The sequence below is a fragment of the Dipodomys merriami genome, unplaced genomic scaffold (genome assembly GCF_024711535.1).
Source record: "Dipodomys merriami isolate MVZ:Mamm:240054 unplaced genomic scaffold, mDipMer1.0.p SCAF_2, whole genome shotgun sequence".
NCBI lineage: Eukaryota > Metazoa > Chordata > Mammalia > Rodentia > Heteromyidae > Dipodomys > Dipodomys merriami.
In genome coordinates this window covers 29,284,079-29,300,961 of record NW_027203381.1, presented here as the reverse complement: position 1 = coordinate 29,300,961, position 16,883 = coordinate 29,284,079, and the positions used below count along the sequence as shown (strand labels likewise).

Genomic DNA, 16,883 nt, shown 5'->3' with positions numbered 1-16,883 from the left:
AAGAGAGTGGGTATGTTGGTGCAGGGAAGAAAGTGGAGTCTGGTTTGCTGCTGGTGGAAAGCGAGCAGAAGCCTCAGGCAGACCAGGAGCAAGTAGGGGGCATGAGGTATCAGCAGTGATGGGTGGGGATGCTAAGACAGAAGACTGCACCGCCCAAGTGAAGAAAAACCTGAAGCTGGGTCACAATAGGACTGACAAGACAAAATGCAGTTCAAGAAGAGCTGTGGAGCAAGCATCTGGACACAGGACTGTGGTGCTTGTTAAGTCTACCTGGGAAAATGGCCTCTTCTCTTTGTTTTCTCTCCATGTGAAACCTCACATAGACCCCTTCTCTTTGTTCTCTCTCAGTGAAAGACCGCATGTGGCCCTCCCTAGAGGTCTCCGCCCAGCACCTGTAACCCAGGTCCCTGTGCAGCTTGGGGTAGTGGCAGGCCCCTCAAGCTCTGAGATCACTTCCTCATCAGCACAGGCCACATCTCCTAATCTCCCTTCCCTATGGAATCTCTCTCTGCCATTAGTTCAAGCTGATACAGGCTACACCCTTCTCTAGAGTACATTCCCAAGAAACTCTTTTCTGCCTGAACCAGATGGTGGTCTCCTCTCAGCAACCCTTACATCTCTCAAGAAAGGGAAGAGCTAAAGGGAAATGTGCTAGGAGGCAGAGGAATGCATGCATCTTTCTCTTTCTGAACAGATGCAACTATGTTTTTACTTTTTTTTTCCTGGCCTGAGTGGCACATGCCTGTAATCCCTGCACTAAAGAGGATGAAACAGGCAGATAAAGAGTTCAAGGGCAGTTTGGGCAATGTAATAAGTTTAAGGCCAGCAGCTACATGGGGACCCTGGAGAAGATAGGGAAAGAAGGAAGAAAGAAAAGGAGAGAAGTGGGAAGGAGAGGGAGGAGAGGGGCAAAGGTGGAGGGTAGTAAGGCGGAAGGGCTGCTGGCTGATTCTCTCAAGTTTAAAACCAGAACAGAAGACCTAGACCGCTAGAAACACCAAGGCGACGTTGTGACTGTGCACACCTGCACGTCAGCCGTGGCTCAAAGGACACCGGAACCCATTAGCGGAGGTGCGTGTTTCCGGAGGGACCTGGTATTTCAAGGACGACATTGGCGATTGCGGGAAGCGGATTTCCTGAGTCTCCCGGAAGCCGACTCCCGCGGTCCCCAGGAGCCGACTTCCGGAACTCCGGTCGCACAGCCGCGATGAGGCAGAAGTACTACCTGGAGGCGGCGGCGTGGAATCTACGCGAGAGCTGCCCGGGCCAGGCCCGCTACCTCCTGTAAGACAGGGCGGAGGGGAGGCGGGCGGGCGGGGAGCGGCGCGGAGGTTCCTAGGCTCCTCACCAGTCCGTCTTCTCTTACAGCTGGGCCTACAGCTCTGCTCACGGTAAGTCCCCGCTGGTCCTCCCGCTCCCCTCCGGGTAAGTCCCCCGCTGGTCCTCCCGCTCCCCTCCGGGTAAGTCCCCCGCTGGTCCTCCCGCTCCCCTCCGGGTAAGGCCCCCGCTGGTCCTCCCGCCCTGGCGCCGCGCCCGCCTCCATTCTGCCACTGTTCGCAGTGATCCGAGAGGGACAAAACAAATAGTAACACGGCCCTCGGGCTTCTCAGGTTTATGGAAAAGTTCAAATTCTGTACTCCATGTTGGCTCATCTTGCATTTGACACGTTGATCGGCCCTCCAGAAATAGTTTCCATTTGGCGTTCAGATCAGCGCACCCTCACGTCTTAAGCTGGTGCTTCTCCATGGGTTTTACTTCTCCAGGTCAGCCCTTGGACATTTTTCCTAGTTACACTCACTTTCTGGTTGGCAGTTTTTCATCTCAGGATATTTATATACTGTGTACAAAGGCCTCTCGAATTCCAGCCTAGACTTACACTCACATTCAAACTCCTGACTGCTTCTTTTGAATAACCAATAGTCATTCCAAACTTTGTCCAAAAACGAGCGTTACCTCTAGTTCTTCTCCTTTCAGAAAATGGCAACCCCCATCCTTGCAGTAATCCAGTGCAAACACTTTGGGGCCCATCTTGACTCTTACTTAACAGACCTCCCCGTTCCCACCCCTTAAGCCAATATGCCAGCAAATCATGTTGGATTTAAAATATTTCCAACTGCATCCATTGCTTCCAACCTAAGCCTTGCAATTTACCCACTTTCTCCCAGATTACTGCCAACAGCTCTCAGGCATTCCTGTAGTTTGGTCTCAAGCCAGCAGCCAGAGGAGTCCTGAAAAAAAAAAAAAAATCAAAACCTAGAGCAGTGTGAGTTGTGGCTACTGTGAGAGAATGCCAGCCTTAAGCAAAAAAACCTTAGGAAGAGATAACGCTGGGGCCCTGCGTTCAAGCCCAATACTAACAACTTTAAAACAAACAAACAAAAAAAGGCTAGCTCATGGCTCTTCTCTGCCATAAATGGCTTTCCAAGTCATGGTTAAAGTGTAAGTTTTTGAAAACAAGATTGTTGCCCTCCAGCACAGGCTCTAATAACCTCCAGACCTACTCTCAGTAGTAAACTCAACTTTAACTCCATCCAGTCTTCTTGTTCTGTTTCTCTGTTTGGAACACTTGTGTTACATACCTGCTTTGATTTCACCCTATAAATATCATCCAACGTAGCCTTTCCTAGCAATCATACTGAAAACTACAATAATTTCACCATCGTATCCTGTCCTCACTGGCCTATTTTACTTTCTCATCCTAGCACTTAGCATTTGGTGTTATAGTCTGCCTTCCAAACTGTCTTTTATAAACTGATATATCTCCAGTACCCCAAACAGTGAATATGAACATTCACTCAGTATGAATGAAATCTGTATTTGGTGATGCTGAATTACAAACATCTTTCATACTTTTGCAGTGCCTCTTGTATCTCTCAAGCTCAGCACAGTGCTTGGCAGTAGGTACTCAGTAAATATTGTGCTATTTGTTTCAAAAGAAAAGGAAAATTTCATTGCAAATTTTTTAATGGTAAATATGTTGGTAAAATTGGTGAAGGGCGATAGCCTGTTTTCACTTAGTGACAAGTAATGAATCAGGTCGCTAGAAGTTGGAGAACTGCCTTATCTGTTGCTGAAAGGAATGAATGGATTTTCATATTTTGAGCTTGTAAAGAGAATCCATATCTGCTTATATTAAATACCAATATTTTTCATACTGTACCATTTTGTTGTATATGTGTAACAATACTCTGATATGCTAAATGTGGGTTCCATTTATATAATTTTAGATAATAGCACCTTTGAAGGAACGTGTCCATACTGTTTCCAGTTGTTGGTTCTGGATAATGCTCGAGTGCGCCTCAAACCCAAGGCCAAATTGACACCCAAAATACAGAAACTTCTTAATCAACAAGCAAGAAATTATGCACTCAGTTTCAAAGAAGCAAAAATTCTAAAGAAGTACAAGGATTCCAAAAGTGTATTGGTAAGGTATCGATTCTATTATATATATATATATATATATATATATATATATATATATATATATATATATAAATTCAGGCTAGGCACTAAAGGCTCACACCTGTAATGCTAGCAACTCAGGAAGTAGATCTGAGGGTCACAGTTTAAAGCCAGTCTGGGCTGAAAAGTCTATGAGACTCTTACTTATAATAAACTACCAAAAAGGCTGGAAGTGGAGCTATGGCTCAAGTGGCAGAGCACTGGCCTTGAGCACAAAAGTTCAGGGACAGCACTCAGCACTGAGTAAAAAGCCCTAAGGCCAGAAACAACAACAACAAAAACAAATTTCTTCAAGAACCAACCTGACTACAATGCAGATTCATGGTAATATATTAATTTTTTTATTAATTTATTATTTTTGCCAGTTCTGGGGATTGAACTCAACTTGGACACTATCCCTGAGCTCCTTTTGTTCAAGGCTGTGCTTGAGCACAGCACCACTTCCAGCTTTTTCGGTGCTTAACTGGAGATAAGAGTCTCATGTACTCACTGCCTGGGCCGGCTTTGCATCATGATCCCCACATCTAGTCTCCTGAGTAACTAGAATTACAGATGCAAACCACTGACACTCATTATAGTAGTACGTTTAGTTGATCAAAATACGCACCTAAAACCTTTTTCTGCTGATTAGTTCTTCATTAATACTATAGCTTGTTTTTGTTTTTTATAGTTGTCTAAAATGAAACATTATTAACTCTTGAGAAGCGCTGTTTCCAAAAATTTGATGAGCTAACCAGAATGACAACCAGAATTGCAGTTATCACTCAGTTATGATCTTGTTGTTCACATAGTTATACTATGGTGCTAGTGGTCATTCTTCTCATTTATTTAAACTTACAAACAGTCTCTTTCTAAAAAATACAAAGCAATATAGACCTTTGATATATGCAGTATACAGGGCTTCCATTTGCTTTGCTTTTTTTTTTTTTTTTTTTTTTTTTTGCAGTACTGAAGAAAAAAAAAACAAAAAACCCCACAGCCATGTGCTTGCTAGACAGGCAGTTTACTACTTGAATTACACTTCCAGACCCAGATCTCCAATGAAAACCTTACCCAAATCAGTTCATGTGAATTCATGGGCTAGATTCTGGGTTTAATGTGATACATAGAAGGCAGGCATTTAGCTAAAAATTGGACCATTTGTTTTCTTTTCATTTTTGTTTTCTTCTCTTTTTTTCTATTTTTTTTTCCTCTAATACTGGGGATTGAACCCAGGGCTTCGTGCATGTTAGTGTTCTCCACTTGTGCTATATGCCACATTTTGGAAATTAATCATTTCTTAAAAATGAATCAAACAGAAAGTCAAATTTCTAGAGCTAAGGATAGAAAGGTAATGTGAATATGCTATATTGTTTGGTTTATAAATTTACCTATATTTACAGATTCACTTAGCATTTGATGGGACGACTTAAATTTGCAGTGATCTTCTCCATGTTGTATTAGGAAAAAGCTTAACAGTTTACCTGCAACTGCTGTTAAAAAGCACATCTACATGTTAATGGGCATCTTCCTGGTTTCATCCCTTGATTTCCCCCAAATATTTTATGTTCAGCAAGTAGAGTCCATTGTATTTTTATTATCTTTAATATCTTTAAGTAGTTGTACAAAGAAGTTCCCATTCTACACATTGTATTTTCTAAAAAGTATGTATATTTAAAATATTTGATTTTTTTTTTTGGGGGGGGGTCAGTTGTGGGGCTTGGACTCTGGGCTTGGGCACTGGCCCTGAGCTCTTTTGCTCAAGGAGAGTACTGTACCACTTGAGCCACAGTGCTACTTCCAGTTTTTTCTGGTGGTTAATTGGAGATGAGTCTCACTTTCCTTGCCTGGGCTGTGATCCTCAGATCTCAGCCTCCTGAATAGCTAGGATTACAGGCATGAACCACCAGCACCCAGCTATTTCTAATTTTTAATTTATCTTATTCCTGCTGCTAGAATGTAAGACTCCAATAGGTTAACTTACCTTGAAATACCCTGACATAAGAACTCAGAGAACATGTGGTTCATTGGATTAAATTAAAAAAGAACTCACAGGACTGATATTTCTTCTTTAGTTGATTACTTGCAAAACATGCAATAGAACAGTTAAGCATCCTGGTAAAAGTAGAAGCTTTCTGTCAGCATTGAAGAGCGATCCTACTACACCTGCCAGTAAAGTCAGCCTGAAGGGGCTAGAGAAAACTCCACATTCTGCAAACCAAAATCATGGTGTAACTGGTTCTACAAGCAAAAGCCCAGCATTGACTTTCAGGTATTTTGTCATTTTTTAATATCCTCTGTTGAGTATGTATTCCTAAATATTCTATGCAGTTCTGTCCTTGGCCTCCTTTTTCTTCCCTGGGCCTCCTTTTTCCTCCATACCCTTCTCTGATACCACACACTCCCAAATCTTCAGCTCTAGTCTCAGTGCATTATGACATACTGGTACATTGCTATTTCAGTCTTTCCCTGGGCATAGTACTACAAAGTAACCATTCAAACGTGTCCATTCTCCTCTATGTTCCTTATGTATGAAGGAACATTTCTGCCGCCTTGTCCTTGTTTCTTTTTCATTCGCCTTCCATTTTTTCTGTCCATCTCCTTCCACCTATTCTCCTTTCTTGCCTACTGTTGCTGTCCTGGTTCAGGGCCTTATTCACCTTCTGTCAGAACTACTGCTGTTGCTTTCTAGTTGGTCTTTCAACTTCTAGTTTTATGGCCTGTTAGTCTGGTGATCTTCCTAAAGCACAGCTCCGATTAGCAGCTTTTAATATAGCCATAAAATGGTGACAATACTAGTAGTAATCTAAGCAAGAAGAGTATTTTTTCATGTTAATATAAATAAGTGGTTTTTATTTTATCTTGTCTTTTCAGAACACCTGTATCTGGACACTCAACACCCATTTGCTCCACAAGGAATATGAACAAAAGAAAGAAACACTTCTCTCAACTGAAAATGCTGCTTAGTCAAAGCGAATCCCAAGATATTCCAAAGGCGGACTTCAGAAATTTCTTATCTTCTCTGTGAAGAGGAAACTTTGAAAAAAAGAAACATCTAGTGTAATTCCTGAAACTAAAGTTAGTAAACAACCTTTTGTACTTTTACTCTTTAGATTTATGGATACTCAGTCCAAGGACAAACTTCCTGGCAGCTCTAAGTATTTATGGGGAGCATGTATCATTTGATTGAATAAACCCCAGAGGTGGTTATGAGGACCAAAAAATACATAGCAAAGGATAGGTGGATGTTGAATATTATTTATTATTTTCTTCTCCTTATGTTTTTGCAGTTTCCATTATTGATGTCATTTTCTTCCAAAAGGAAATTGAGACTTTACTGAAAATGTCTTTTACTCCTGAAGGGTTCTTCCATATGTCAGTAATTTTATTGCTAATTCAGAAAAGGAGCCAACTATGTCCATACACATAACTATAGTAAAATTTATATAAATAAAACCTATTTATCCCATGTTTATTGAAGTATTATTTACAATAACCAAGATGTATAAACAACCTACTAATGCACAAATGGAGATCTTATTCTTTTTAAGGCAGAGAGAGACAAATTCTAAATCACATGGGGATTTAGAGCAGTTGAACTGCCATTACCAGAGGCTTGGGGACACAGCAGGCAAGGGTGCAGAGTTTCAGTTAGGAAGAATCAATTGTCATGATCTATTGTATAGTGAGGTCAGTAATAATGTATATTTCAAGATAGCTGAAGAGGTATTAAATGTTCTTAACACAAATTGTATTTAAGGTGATACATTTATAATTAGCAATTAAAAATAATAAAATGGATAAGTTTATATAAAGTTATCTCAGTAGTAGAATTGAGCAAAAAGAAGAAAAATACATTAAAAAAAATGTTTATTTAAAAAAAAAATTGTGCCAGTAATGGGTTTGAGCTCTGGGATTTGAACTCAGGGCCTGAGCAATGTCCCTTAACTGTTTTGTTGAAGACTGAGGCTCTAACCATTTAAAATATAGCTCTACTTCTGGCTTTTGCTGGTTAATTGGAGGCAAGTCTCACAATTTCCCTGCCTGAGCTGGTTTTAAACTGGGATTCTCAAATCTCTGCCTCTTGAGTAGATACAATTACAGGAGCCATTGGTGCATAGCTTAAAAATCTCTAAATACTAGGCGTTGGTGGCTCATGCCTGTAATCCTAGCTATTCAAGAGGCTGATGTCTGAGGATTGAAGTTCAAAGCCAGCCAGGGCGGGAAAGTCTGTCAGACTCTTATCTCTAATAAATCACTCAGAAAAAGCTATGGTATTATGGCTGAGTGGTAGAGCACTAGCTTTGAGCAAAAAGTAGCTCAGAGACAGTACCCAGGCCCTGAGTTCAAGCCCCAGGACTGGAAAAAAAATAAAATCTCTTCAAATGAGTTATTTACTTTGTTTCCAGGCTTCTTTGCTGCTTGAAATTTTTAAGCTTAAACTTCTTTAGGGCTTGCAAACTGAATGGTTGAAAAACAACTGGTTACCAGTTGGTCATATAATTTTATGATGCGAAATAGTAACTAGTGCAAGAGCTGGGCCATACTCATTGTTATTCATACTGACAGCCTAGGTTCATAAACTGCTAAAAAGCTGAGGAAGAATTCCAGCAGTATTCTTAAGAAACAAGAGTTTAGTGGTCAATAGATTCCGCTGGTTTTCAAAGTGTGAGCAACCCATCAAACTTGACAGCAAAGAAATGTAACTTGATTTCTGTTCCAATTCCAGTCAGCTGATAAAGACTGCCTAGATCTGCCTTTATTCATAAACAGGAGAGGAACTGTGCAATCACTTTGGATCATGACTGGGTGTGTAGAACTAAGATTTCACCATAATTACCTGAAGAGTTGTTAAAAAGACACATATACCCAACCTTGGATTTTTGGGTTCCATAGGTCTGCATGCATCCCCAAAAGTTGCACTTCTAACATGTTCCCAGCTGCAGCTATTTAGGCCTCTGGTCTAAATAATGGCTTAGAGAAATCCACTAGTTTAAAAGTAAGCTTTAGTCAAATATTACGTTGTAGTACTGGGTTTGAGCTCAAGACCTCACATTTGATGGCTGGCACAGTATGTACCACTGATTTATGCCTCCAGTCCTGATTTACATTGCTTATTTTTTAGGATAGGGCCTTGCTTTCCACCCTGGTGCACACCTGAGCCACCACGACTTTTAGTCTGCCTTTAGTCACTGGGATCACAAGAATGTGCAGCTGTGTTCAGATAAAACTGTAGAGTCAGTCTTGCAAACTTTTCTGCCCTCCCAATCTCAGCCTCTCCTGTAGCTTGGAATGACAGGTTCGTGCCACTCTACTCAGGGGTTTAGAAAGAATCTCTCACTCCTGTAATTCTAGCTACTCAGGAACACAGTCCTAAGGAACACAGTCCAAAGTTGGCCTGGGCAGGAAAGTCCATGAGACTCATATCTCCAAATAACCAGTAAAAAGCCCAAAGTGGAGGCATGGCTTAAGTGTTAGAACACAAACCTTAGAGCAAAACAGCTCAGGGATAGTACCTGGATCCTGAGTTCAAGCCCCTCGACTGGCACCAAAAGAAAGTACTTGAAATGTTCAGTTAGGCCTTAGGGTCCCTCCCCTAAGAGTATCTTTTAGTCTGTGTGTGTGTGAATGTGTAAATGCCTACAGTCCTGTATGTTATGCCAGTTTTATTTTAGATCTAGCTTCATGCAGTTTGTCTGAGCTTAGCTTGGCTTCACTTAGCATGATTTGTTCTGTGCCCATCTATTCCCTGTAAATGTTGTAAATGAATGAGTAAAATTCCACTGTGTATATGTACCACACTTCTATTATAGGGCATCTGGGGTTCTATAGCTTGGCTACTGTAAATGGTTAGGTTTTTGAAGAATATCCAAACTAGGGCTGGGAAGGTGGTTCAGTGGTAGAGCACTTGCCTTGCATGCATCAGGCCCTGGGTTCGATTCCTCAGTACCACATAAGCAGAAATCTCAAAGTTGTATTGATTTGCATTTCTTTTGTGGCCAGGGATGTTGAGCATGGGTCTATTTACCACTGTTCTGAGACATCTCTCTAGCTCCTTTGTCCATTTATTGATATATTAGGTTTTTGGGGGGAAGGTGTTAATTTTTTGAGCTCCTTGTATATTTTGGATATTAGGCCCTTGTTGGATATATTGCTGGTAAAGATCTCCCAGTCTGTTGGCTATCTTTCCATTATTTTAAACTTGAGTGTGGACATGAGCATTACCAACAAGTAGCAGAAAAGTAAACCACGAGACCTGACCACAGACTTACTGAGGCAGAAGCTCTGCAGGTGGGGCCCAGCCATCTATGGTCTAGTAACAGCTCCAGGGAATTCTGACACTTGGATTTTGTCACTGACAGTAATCTCCTTCAGCATTTTCTATTACTTCTTTGAATACTTCCAGTACTTTGCTTCCGTCTTGGTCCCCTAATCCTCTGCCTTCTACCCTGTACTCATTGAATCAGAATCACAAAAATAAACCTCACAAAGAACCTTCAAAAAGAACATAAAACTTTATTAAGAACAGCTTATACAGCCAAAGAAAAGGGGGTAAACAGTCCAGGAGAGTTCATCTTCCCGTGTGCTATTGCCTCACAACACAGTCTTGTGAATGGCTGGAATTACAGCGGGCAACAAATGCTCCGTCTAAATCAATTCATTAAGTAACACAATGTTCCCTTTCTGTACAGAGAAGAACTTGTTTACACTTTCAATAGTTCATAGTGCAACAACTATGAGACAAGACTACATCTTTAGGAGCTATTTCCTAATAGAATACCAACCAGTTTAGTAGCTGTCATTTCATATAATGTAAATCTTTAAAATGGGGAATTCAGAAAGGGACTTCTGATTTTCCCAATTAATTGGTACTTTTGAGGTTTTTCTATTTAAAGAGTCCTCAGAACCAGTCTATTAACTATACTGTAAAAGATGAGTTCTCATCTGTAGTGATAATTGACATTTAGGTGTTTTGTTTTAATTTTGCAAATCAAGACTGGATCATCCCAGCTTTTGCTGATTCTAAAGGATTTCTTATACAAAAACCCTGATTCAGAGTACACATGAAAGAGGTACCAAAATAGCAGAATACAGAATGGTTTTCCTTGGGGAGGTTAGCTATTGAGTACATTCGTTCCCCTGTTGTTCTTTCATTTACTGTAGGGATGGAAGAGGCAGAGGAAGCGCCTAGTCAGATCAACACTAGACAGTTCTCAGACTGTTGACAGGGAAGAGTAATGCTATCCATTCAAAACACAGTGCCCCTACTGCAGGTGTGCAGATATGCTCTCTCAAGGAGCTGGGCCAGACCGCACTCAGTTGCATGATTTGCCTTGGGTACGCAGTGTACAAAATGCTCATGATTTAGATTTTGGTATTATAGTACCCCCAGCCTAACCCCATTTCTTGAGAACATCTAGTCTTTTTAGGAAGGATGACTTTTTACTGCTAAGGCTTACCATGTTAACTATTATAAGGCTGAAATGTTTGTGACTAGTTTGTGTTCAGTTAGTGAGCTAACCAACAACTGAGGTTTGTGGAGGACTGACTGGTCAAGGGGTGCAATTCAGGTACTTGAATAGTATCACATCACAAATCTCATCGAGCTCTAAAAAAATAATGCATTTTTATCATAAATATTTAGAGAAGATACTGGAATTAAAATCAGTATCTAAGTCAGAAGTTTGTCATGAATAGTGAAAATATTTCCACATACTTCTCAAAGATTTTAAGTGTTGCTAGGAGTACATACTTTATAAATTAGTTTTAAATGGAAAAAATATTTTTGAATGAATAAATCACATTAGCAGATCATAAATAAAGCCAAGATACTGAAATAAATTAGCATACAATTTTGCTTTCACATTAACAACAAAAACTAACTTACTTCGTATACTTTCATAACAGTGATAACCAGGTTTCGTAGCTGTGCATTTATTACCTCCCTCCTTTGCAGAATCTTTCCTTGTATTTCCCATACCTAACCACAGAGGCATACACTTCAGTATGTGTCTGGCTCCACACATAATTTCCTTAGAGTGACATTACAAATGCTGGCCATGATCTACAAGTAACTTATCAACCGTATCACAAGTACATTCATGGTTAAGTGGATTAGGTTTCCAGCTGAGCTTCAGTAGTAGTGTGTGACAGGGAACCTGACTATTGTTTCTGTGAGAAAACGTCCTAAGTCCCAAAAGCTGTTCAAAACACTGAGTAAAAGATATACATGTAAGTGGATGAATGACTACTTCTATGCATCTGTTTTGAAGAGAGGTCAAAATTTTACAATCAGTTTCCACAACTACTATCTATTAAAAATAAATATCTGCCTTTTTCACTGGTAATCATTTTAACTATAGTCTCTAACACTGAGAGAACAGAGTGCAGCCATGTAGAGTAGTGAGACATAATTGGCTTGTGTGATTTAAAGGGTGTTCTATTAACTATCTAATTTGAATCTGATAGGAGAAATGTCTAACATGTAAAGCAATGAAAGATAAAGATGCTTGTTCTAAATTATTATTGAATACAAATTCACAGCTTAACAATGAAATCCAAAAAGGCTGGAGAGCATGCAACTGCCCTAACACACAGGGTTAGAAATAAAAGGTAAAAGTACATTTGTTTTATATTTACATCTGTAAACATACAAATATAGAATTTACCCAATCTACCCTGTAGTGTAGCACTGCTTCATTTCCAACGGTACAGTCATTCAAAAACCTTAAACTATACCAATGTTCCAAGGTTAGTTTACTCAATGTTAATGAATATTGAATTCTTGAGCTTTTAGTGCTAAAAGTTCTAGAGTTTTTAAGTTATATGCCCAAGGAAATAATAAAAGGATCATTACTTTGTTTCTTTTAATCCCACAGATGGCTTTTTTGTTGAAGGGATTGATTATGTTTAAAACAAGACTGACTTGACAAATAGGAATCAGTTCCAGACCCAAAGCTCTTCTATTGGTAGTGTGTCAAGTTTTATAACATTTTCATTTTAATCTACTCAAATAATTCTCAACAGTACAACCAAAGTATTCCCTATTTAGTAATCTTTTTATTTTACACTGGCAGTTGGAATGGAACTCCTACAGTGCTGTGGGGGAAAGTTCTCTAGGCTTTGACCTGACCCCCCAGTGGCATCCATGTTTACTGTTAAGTTACAGACCTCTAAGGAACCAAAGGCCTTGAAAAGGCACAGAACCAGCTATGGTGTTGGGGAGATGGGTGAAAATTAAATTGGAACATTTAATCCCTTCTACAGTCAAGTCTTAAACTGTACCATAATAAAGTCAACCAGATCCTGATTCGTTCTTCCCCTTTAGAATTAGATAGTATACAGTGATTAGATACTGGAAAAAAAAAGAAAGAAAAAGAAAAGCAACTGAAAATACATGAAGAAATAGAAACATGGAATCTCTCACAAGGACCTGGATCAAAAAAATTTACAAAAAGGTCTTCTGAAAATAATCACTATTTGTGAGTTACTGATACACAGGGATCATCACCTTATTTAGCCTAGTCACATTAACTTACTAGTAAAATAGTAAACAAACCAACATTTTAACAATTTTATAAATTACTTGTCATTTCTTTGTTAGTACCACTCTCTCAACAATATACAAAAATAATGCTTACAGAACTATCCACCTAATCTGTCTTCATCTCTTTCAAAGTTCTGGGTCCTGGAAAGAGACTGGTCGTCAGTCTTCACTGTAGATGTCTCCAGCAAAGGGCAGGTGCATGTGACTGCCAGTGACATTTGGCAATCGAGATAAATCTGGCAGGCTCTGGATCCGAGACCTCAGTTCTTTTCGTACCAGGGAAACTCTGGCTAACTTGCGCTTGTATTCCTGTAACAGCAAACCATTTTAATTAGCATTTGGGGATTCAAAGGACTATCTAGCTAATATTGTGAAATAAAAACAAAAACCTGCTACTATTGTCAGTTAATGACAAGGTTATTCCAACATGAGTTTTAGTTTATCCAAACAGGTAAATATGACTGAACACTTTACATGCATTACATGCAGTATGTGAAAACATAATAAACCCCGTTACTTTGTACAATTAATATATATTACTAAAAGAAAGAGCTTTGAAAATATGTAACCACATAAACTCTTTTTTTGGTCAGTTGTGAGGTTTGAACACAGGGCTTGGGTGCTGTCCCTGAACCTCTTTGTGCTCAAGGCTAGCACTCTACGCTTGAGCCATAGCACCACTTCCTGTTTTTGAGTGGTTAATTGGAGATAATAGTCTAACAGGGACTATTTGTCCCAGTTGGCTTTGAACCACAATTCTCAGATCTCAGCCTCCTGAGTAGCTACGATTACAGGCATGAGCCACTGGCTCTGAACATGGAAAAACCACAATCTTCGTTGTGTCATGCATGTAGAAAGATGAAGAATATGTTAATATACAACCTTGGTATAAACGGTTTTCAGCTGCCTTTTAGTTCAGCAAGAAAAATTACACATTTTCCCCCCACAAACCTGAACTAAAATTCAGCACTGCTTTTAATTACAAAGGTTAGCAACAAATTACAGTAGGGTCAGTATCTGTGACTTTGCTTCCAATAGAAACCAGTTCCTTCAGGTTATAGTTATGAAGTGTTTTCAAATTATTGTTATCATTGCTTTACAACTTTGGTAAGTTATTTAATCTGCCACTGAATATTATTAACAAAGAAACATACTGTTGTACACATTTTAAATTTTTGACAGCTGTAGCCGGGCACCCGTGGCTCAAGCTTGTAATCCTAGCTACTCAGGAGGCTGAGATCTGAGGATCACGGTTCAAAGCCAGCCCAGGCAATGAAAGTCCACGAGACTCTTGTCTCCAATAAACCACTAGAAAACCAGAAGTGGCGCTGTGGCTCAAGCGATAGAGCACTTGTCTTGAGCTGAAGAGCTGAGGGTTAGCGCCCAGCCCCAGAGTTCAAGCCCCACCACTGACCAAAAAATTTTTTGACAGCTAGAATTCAATACAACTCATTTCCTTTGTAATGGTATGCATTTTATTTTGTACAACTAAAAAGAAGGGATCCATGGCTCACCTGACTGGGCACAAGTACAGGTACAAGTTAGGAAAGCCTTGCAAACAAGCCCAAGAAATCAGCCAATGAAAATCTATCAAGATAATCTTTGGCTTACAGGGAATAACCCATTCTCTATACTGGATATGTCTCCTAAGTGAAGTTCTAAGACACTTGGTTAAATCTTCTACAAGGACAGTAGAGAATATTCTTTCTTAATCAATGGAGATGAGACCTAAAGGGGGAGTCCAGAAAAATGGGTATTCCTAAGGACCTCTCTGGCAAAAAACTGATCTGTCCCACAGACAGGACAGTGCAGTCTAACAGCTTTACACTTTGTCAGCTTGCCCACAAACTGCCTTTCCTCATTAGTTTATCTCAAAAATCTGGCTGTACATCAAACTACCTAAGAAATATTTGAAGAAAACTACTCTAACAAATAACACTATCCCAAAAAGGGTCCAAAGCATATGTAAAGGCTCCCAAGGTTATACTAGTATACAGTGAGACTCCTGTGCCCCTTCGTTACAGTGTTAATGCTAAAGTGAAATCAACTAGTGAGTTCTCTCCACAATTTTGCGGGCAATTCTGGGATTTAAACTCAGGATCTTGCACTTGCTAGGGAAGCACTTTAACACTTAAAGCAGAGCCCACACCCATTTCTGCTTTATTTTTTAGATAGGCCCTTGTGCTTTTTCCTAGGGATAGCCATAAACTGAAATTCTTCCACCTCAGCCTCCCATGTGGCTGGGTCTACGGATACACATCACCATGCCCTGCTGGGTTTTGAAAAAGGGTGTGGTTAACTTTTGCCCACACTGTTGTCCAACTACAACCCTCACATTTCCACTTCCCATTGAGCTGGGATTACAGGGATCCACTACCCCCAGCTTTTCTTGTGTTTTTAATCCTCTTCTTTTAAATTATAATTATACCTGGCAGAGAACCCAACTTCTCTAAAGAAATGGAAGAATACGACTGAAGCACAAGAAACCCTGGGAGACAAAGCAAGCCAGGTGGAAAGCTGGAAAATAAAGGATAGCCCTGAGAATGTAACAGAGGTATCAACTTGTTATGACCACATATCCAGCATTTTCAATCATCTTGAAAGTAAGGTGCAGTAATATATAGTTTAATAAGATCGTACAAGGTCAAGGGATGATTTTTTTCCCCCTTTCACACTATCACAAGTGTGCAGCATGGCAGTTCAGAATGGCAAATAGGAAATAAGCACCAGAATATTTCACATTCAGCATTCATTCTTCTCAACAGAATCTACTGCTTCTGATAACAAATCACATAAATGTCAAACGGAGACTGTCTAGAAAGCACAAGACCCTGAGTTTAGCTCACAGTACTACATGATGATGATGATGATGATGATGATGGCTGTGTGAAAGGGAAACTTGGGGTGGGGGAGGTAATAGAAGTGAAGAGGATTGAGTACACTACATGTACTTGTGAAGAAAAAAAAAGCCATCATAAGACTTTTAAAAAGCAGAGAAGGAAAAAGGAGTTAAGGGAGTGTAAGTGGTGAGCCTGTTCAAAGGCTTTGTCACAATGAAATATGAAATCCTGTTATGTGACTGTTGCATTCCAATAAAGACATTTCAAAGATGTACCTTAATTCTTCATTGGGGGGGGCCAGTATGGATATTTGAACTGAGGGCCATGTGATTACTAGGCAAGTGTCCTGCCACTATAACTATGATTCCAGCTCTTTTGTTTTGCATTATTTCTTAGATAGGGTCTTATTTTTTGTCTAGGCATGGATGATCCTCCTACTACAACTTCCATAATGCTAGCATTACAGGAGTGTACCTCCATGCCATATCTCCAAGTGGGATGAATTGGAAGAAATCCATACGCCATCACAGTGAAAGTGCAAAGTCAAAATACTGAAAGGAGAAAGACAGACAGCCTATTACTTCCTTACAAAGGGACCGGAATAAGCGAAAGGCAACAGTACATACATTCAAAGTGCTCAAAAAGAAAGAATTCCAACCCCATATCCTAAGTCAGCAGACATATTTCTAAAACAATTTCTGCAGATAAAACTGAATTTGTTGCTAACAGACCCACCTTAGAGGAAATTCTAAAAAAATCCTTCCAACTAAAAACCAATATATTCTCAAAGTAAACAGAATCCATAATGAAGAACACAAAGTAAAGGTTTCTGTTACAGATTGAATGTAAATATTGAAGCCCTAACCCCAATGTGACTGCACTGTAACACTCGAATCAGACCTCCTCTTTGCTTTTGGAGATAGAGTCTAATGGACTTTTCTGCCTGGGCTGGATTCAAACCACAATCCTCAATCCTAGCCTCCTTAGTAGTCAGGATTACAAGTGTGAGCCACTTCCACCTGGCTAAAATAGCTACTTGTAAAACATGTGTCTAA

At 39.8% G+C, this 16,883-nt stretch overlaps 2 protein-coding genes across 4 annotated transcripts in view; one reads left to right on the top strand and one right to left on the bottom strand.

Annotated features, from left to right (window-relative positions):
• The first annotated feature begins 1,154 nt into the window (after positions 1-1,154).
• Positions 1,155-6,910, top strand: CUNH18orf21 (chromosome unknown C18orf21 homolog). Of its 3 annotated transcripts, XR_011373484.1 has the most exons (6): positions 1,155-1,284; positions 1,369-1,391; positions 3,228-3,424; positions 5,517-5,713; positions 6,316-6,519; positions 6,732-6,910. XR_011373484.1 is itself a non-coding variant. In XM_070029322.1 (5 exons), the coding sequence occupies exons 1-5, from the start codon at positions 1,208-1,210 to the stop codon at positions 6,467-6,469; spliced, it is 648 nt and encodes a 215-aa protein (XP_069885423.1). In that variant the 5' UTR covers positions 1,155-1,207; the 3' UTR covers positions 6,470-6,910. The 3 variants fall into 3 exon arrangements, 2 of the variants coding, with proteins under 2 accessions (XP_069885423.1, XP_069885424.1); XM_070029322.1 differs by having other exon boundaries at positions 6,316-6,910; XM_070029323.1 differs by lacking the exons at positions 1,155-1,284; positions 1,369-1,391 and adding an exon at positions 1,636-1,763 and having other exon boundaries at positions 6,316-6,910.
• A 3,027-nt stretch (positions 6,911-9,937) lies between these two features.
• Rprd1a (regulation of nuclear pre-mRNA domain containing 1A) overlaps positions 9,938-16,883 on the bottom strand; it is a 56,342-nt gene continuing 49,396 nt past the window's right edge. The window contains exon 7 of the mRNA XM_070029320.1: positions 9,938-13,297. Within this exon, the coding sequence (XP_069885421.1) occupies positions 13,148-13,297 (150 nt within the window). The 3' untranslated portion in view covers positions 9,938-13,147. The remainder of the gene's footprint in view (positions 13,298-16,883) is intronic.

What these genes read in the sequence shown, in the direction of transcription:
- CUNH18orf21 (XM_070029322.1), top strand. Translation starts at nt 1,208, where the DNA reads ATGAGGCAGAAGTACTACCTGGAGGCGGCGGCGTGGAATCTACGCGAG. An exon ending in GGCCAGGCCCGCTACCTCCT is followed by an intron (nt 1,285 to 1,368) that starts GTAAGACAGGGC and finishes CTTCTCTTACAG; the next exon opens with CTGGGCCTACAGCTCTGCTC. An exon ending in AGGATTCCAAAAGTGTATTG is followed by an intron (nt 3,425 to 5,516) that starts GTAAGGTATCGA and finishes TTTCTTCTTTAG; the next exon opens with TTGATTACTTGCAAAACATG.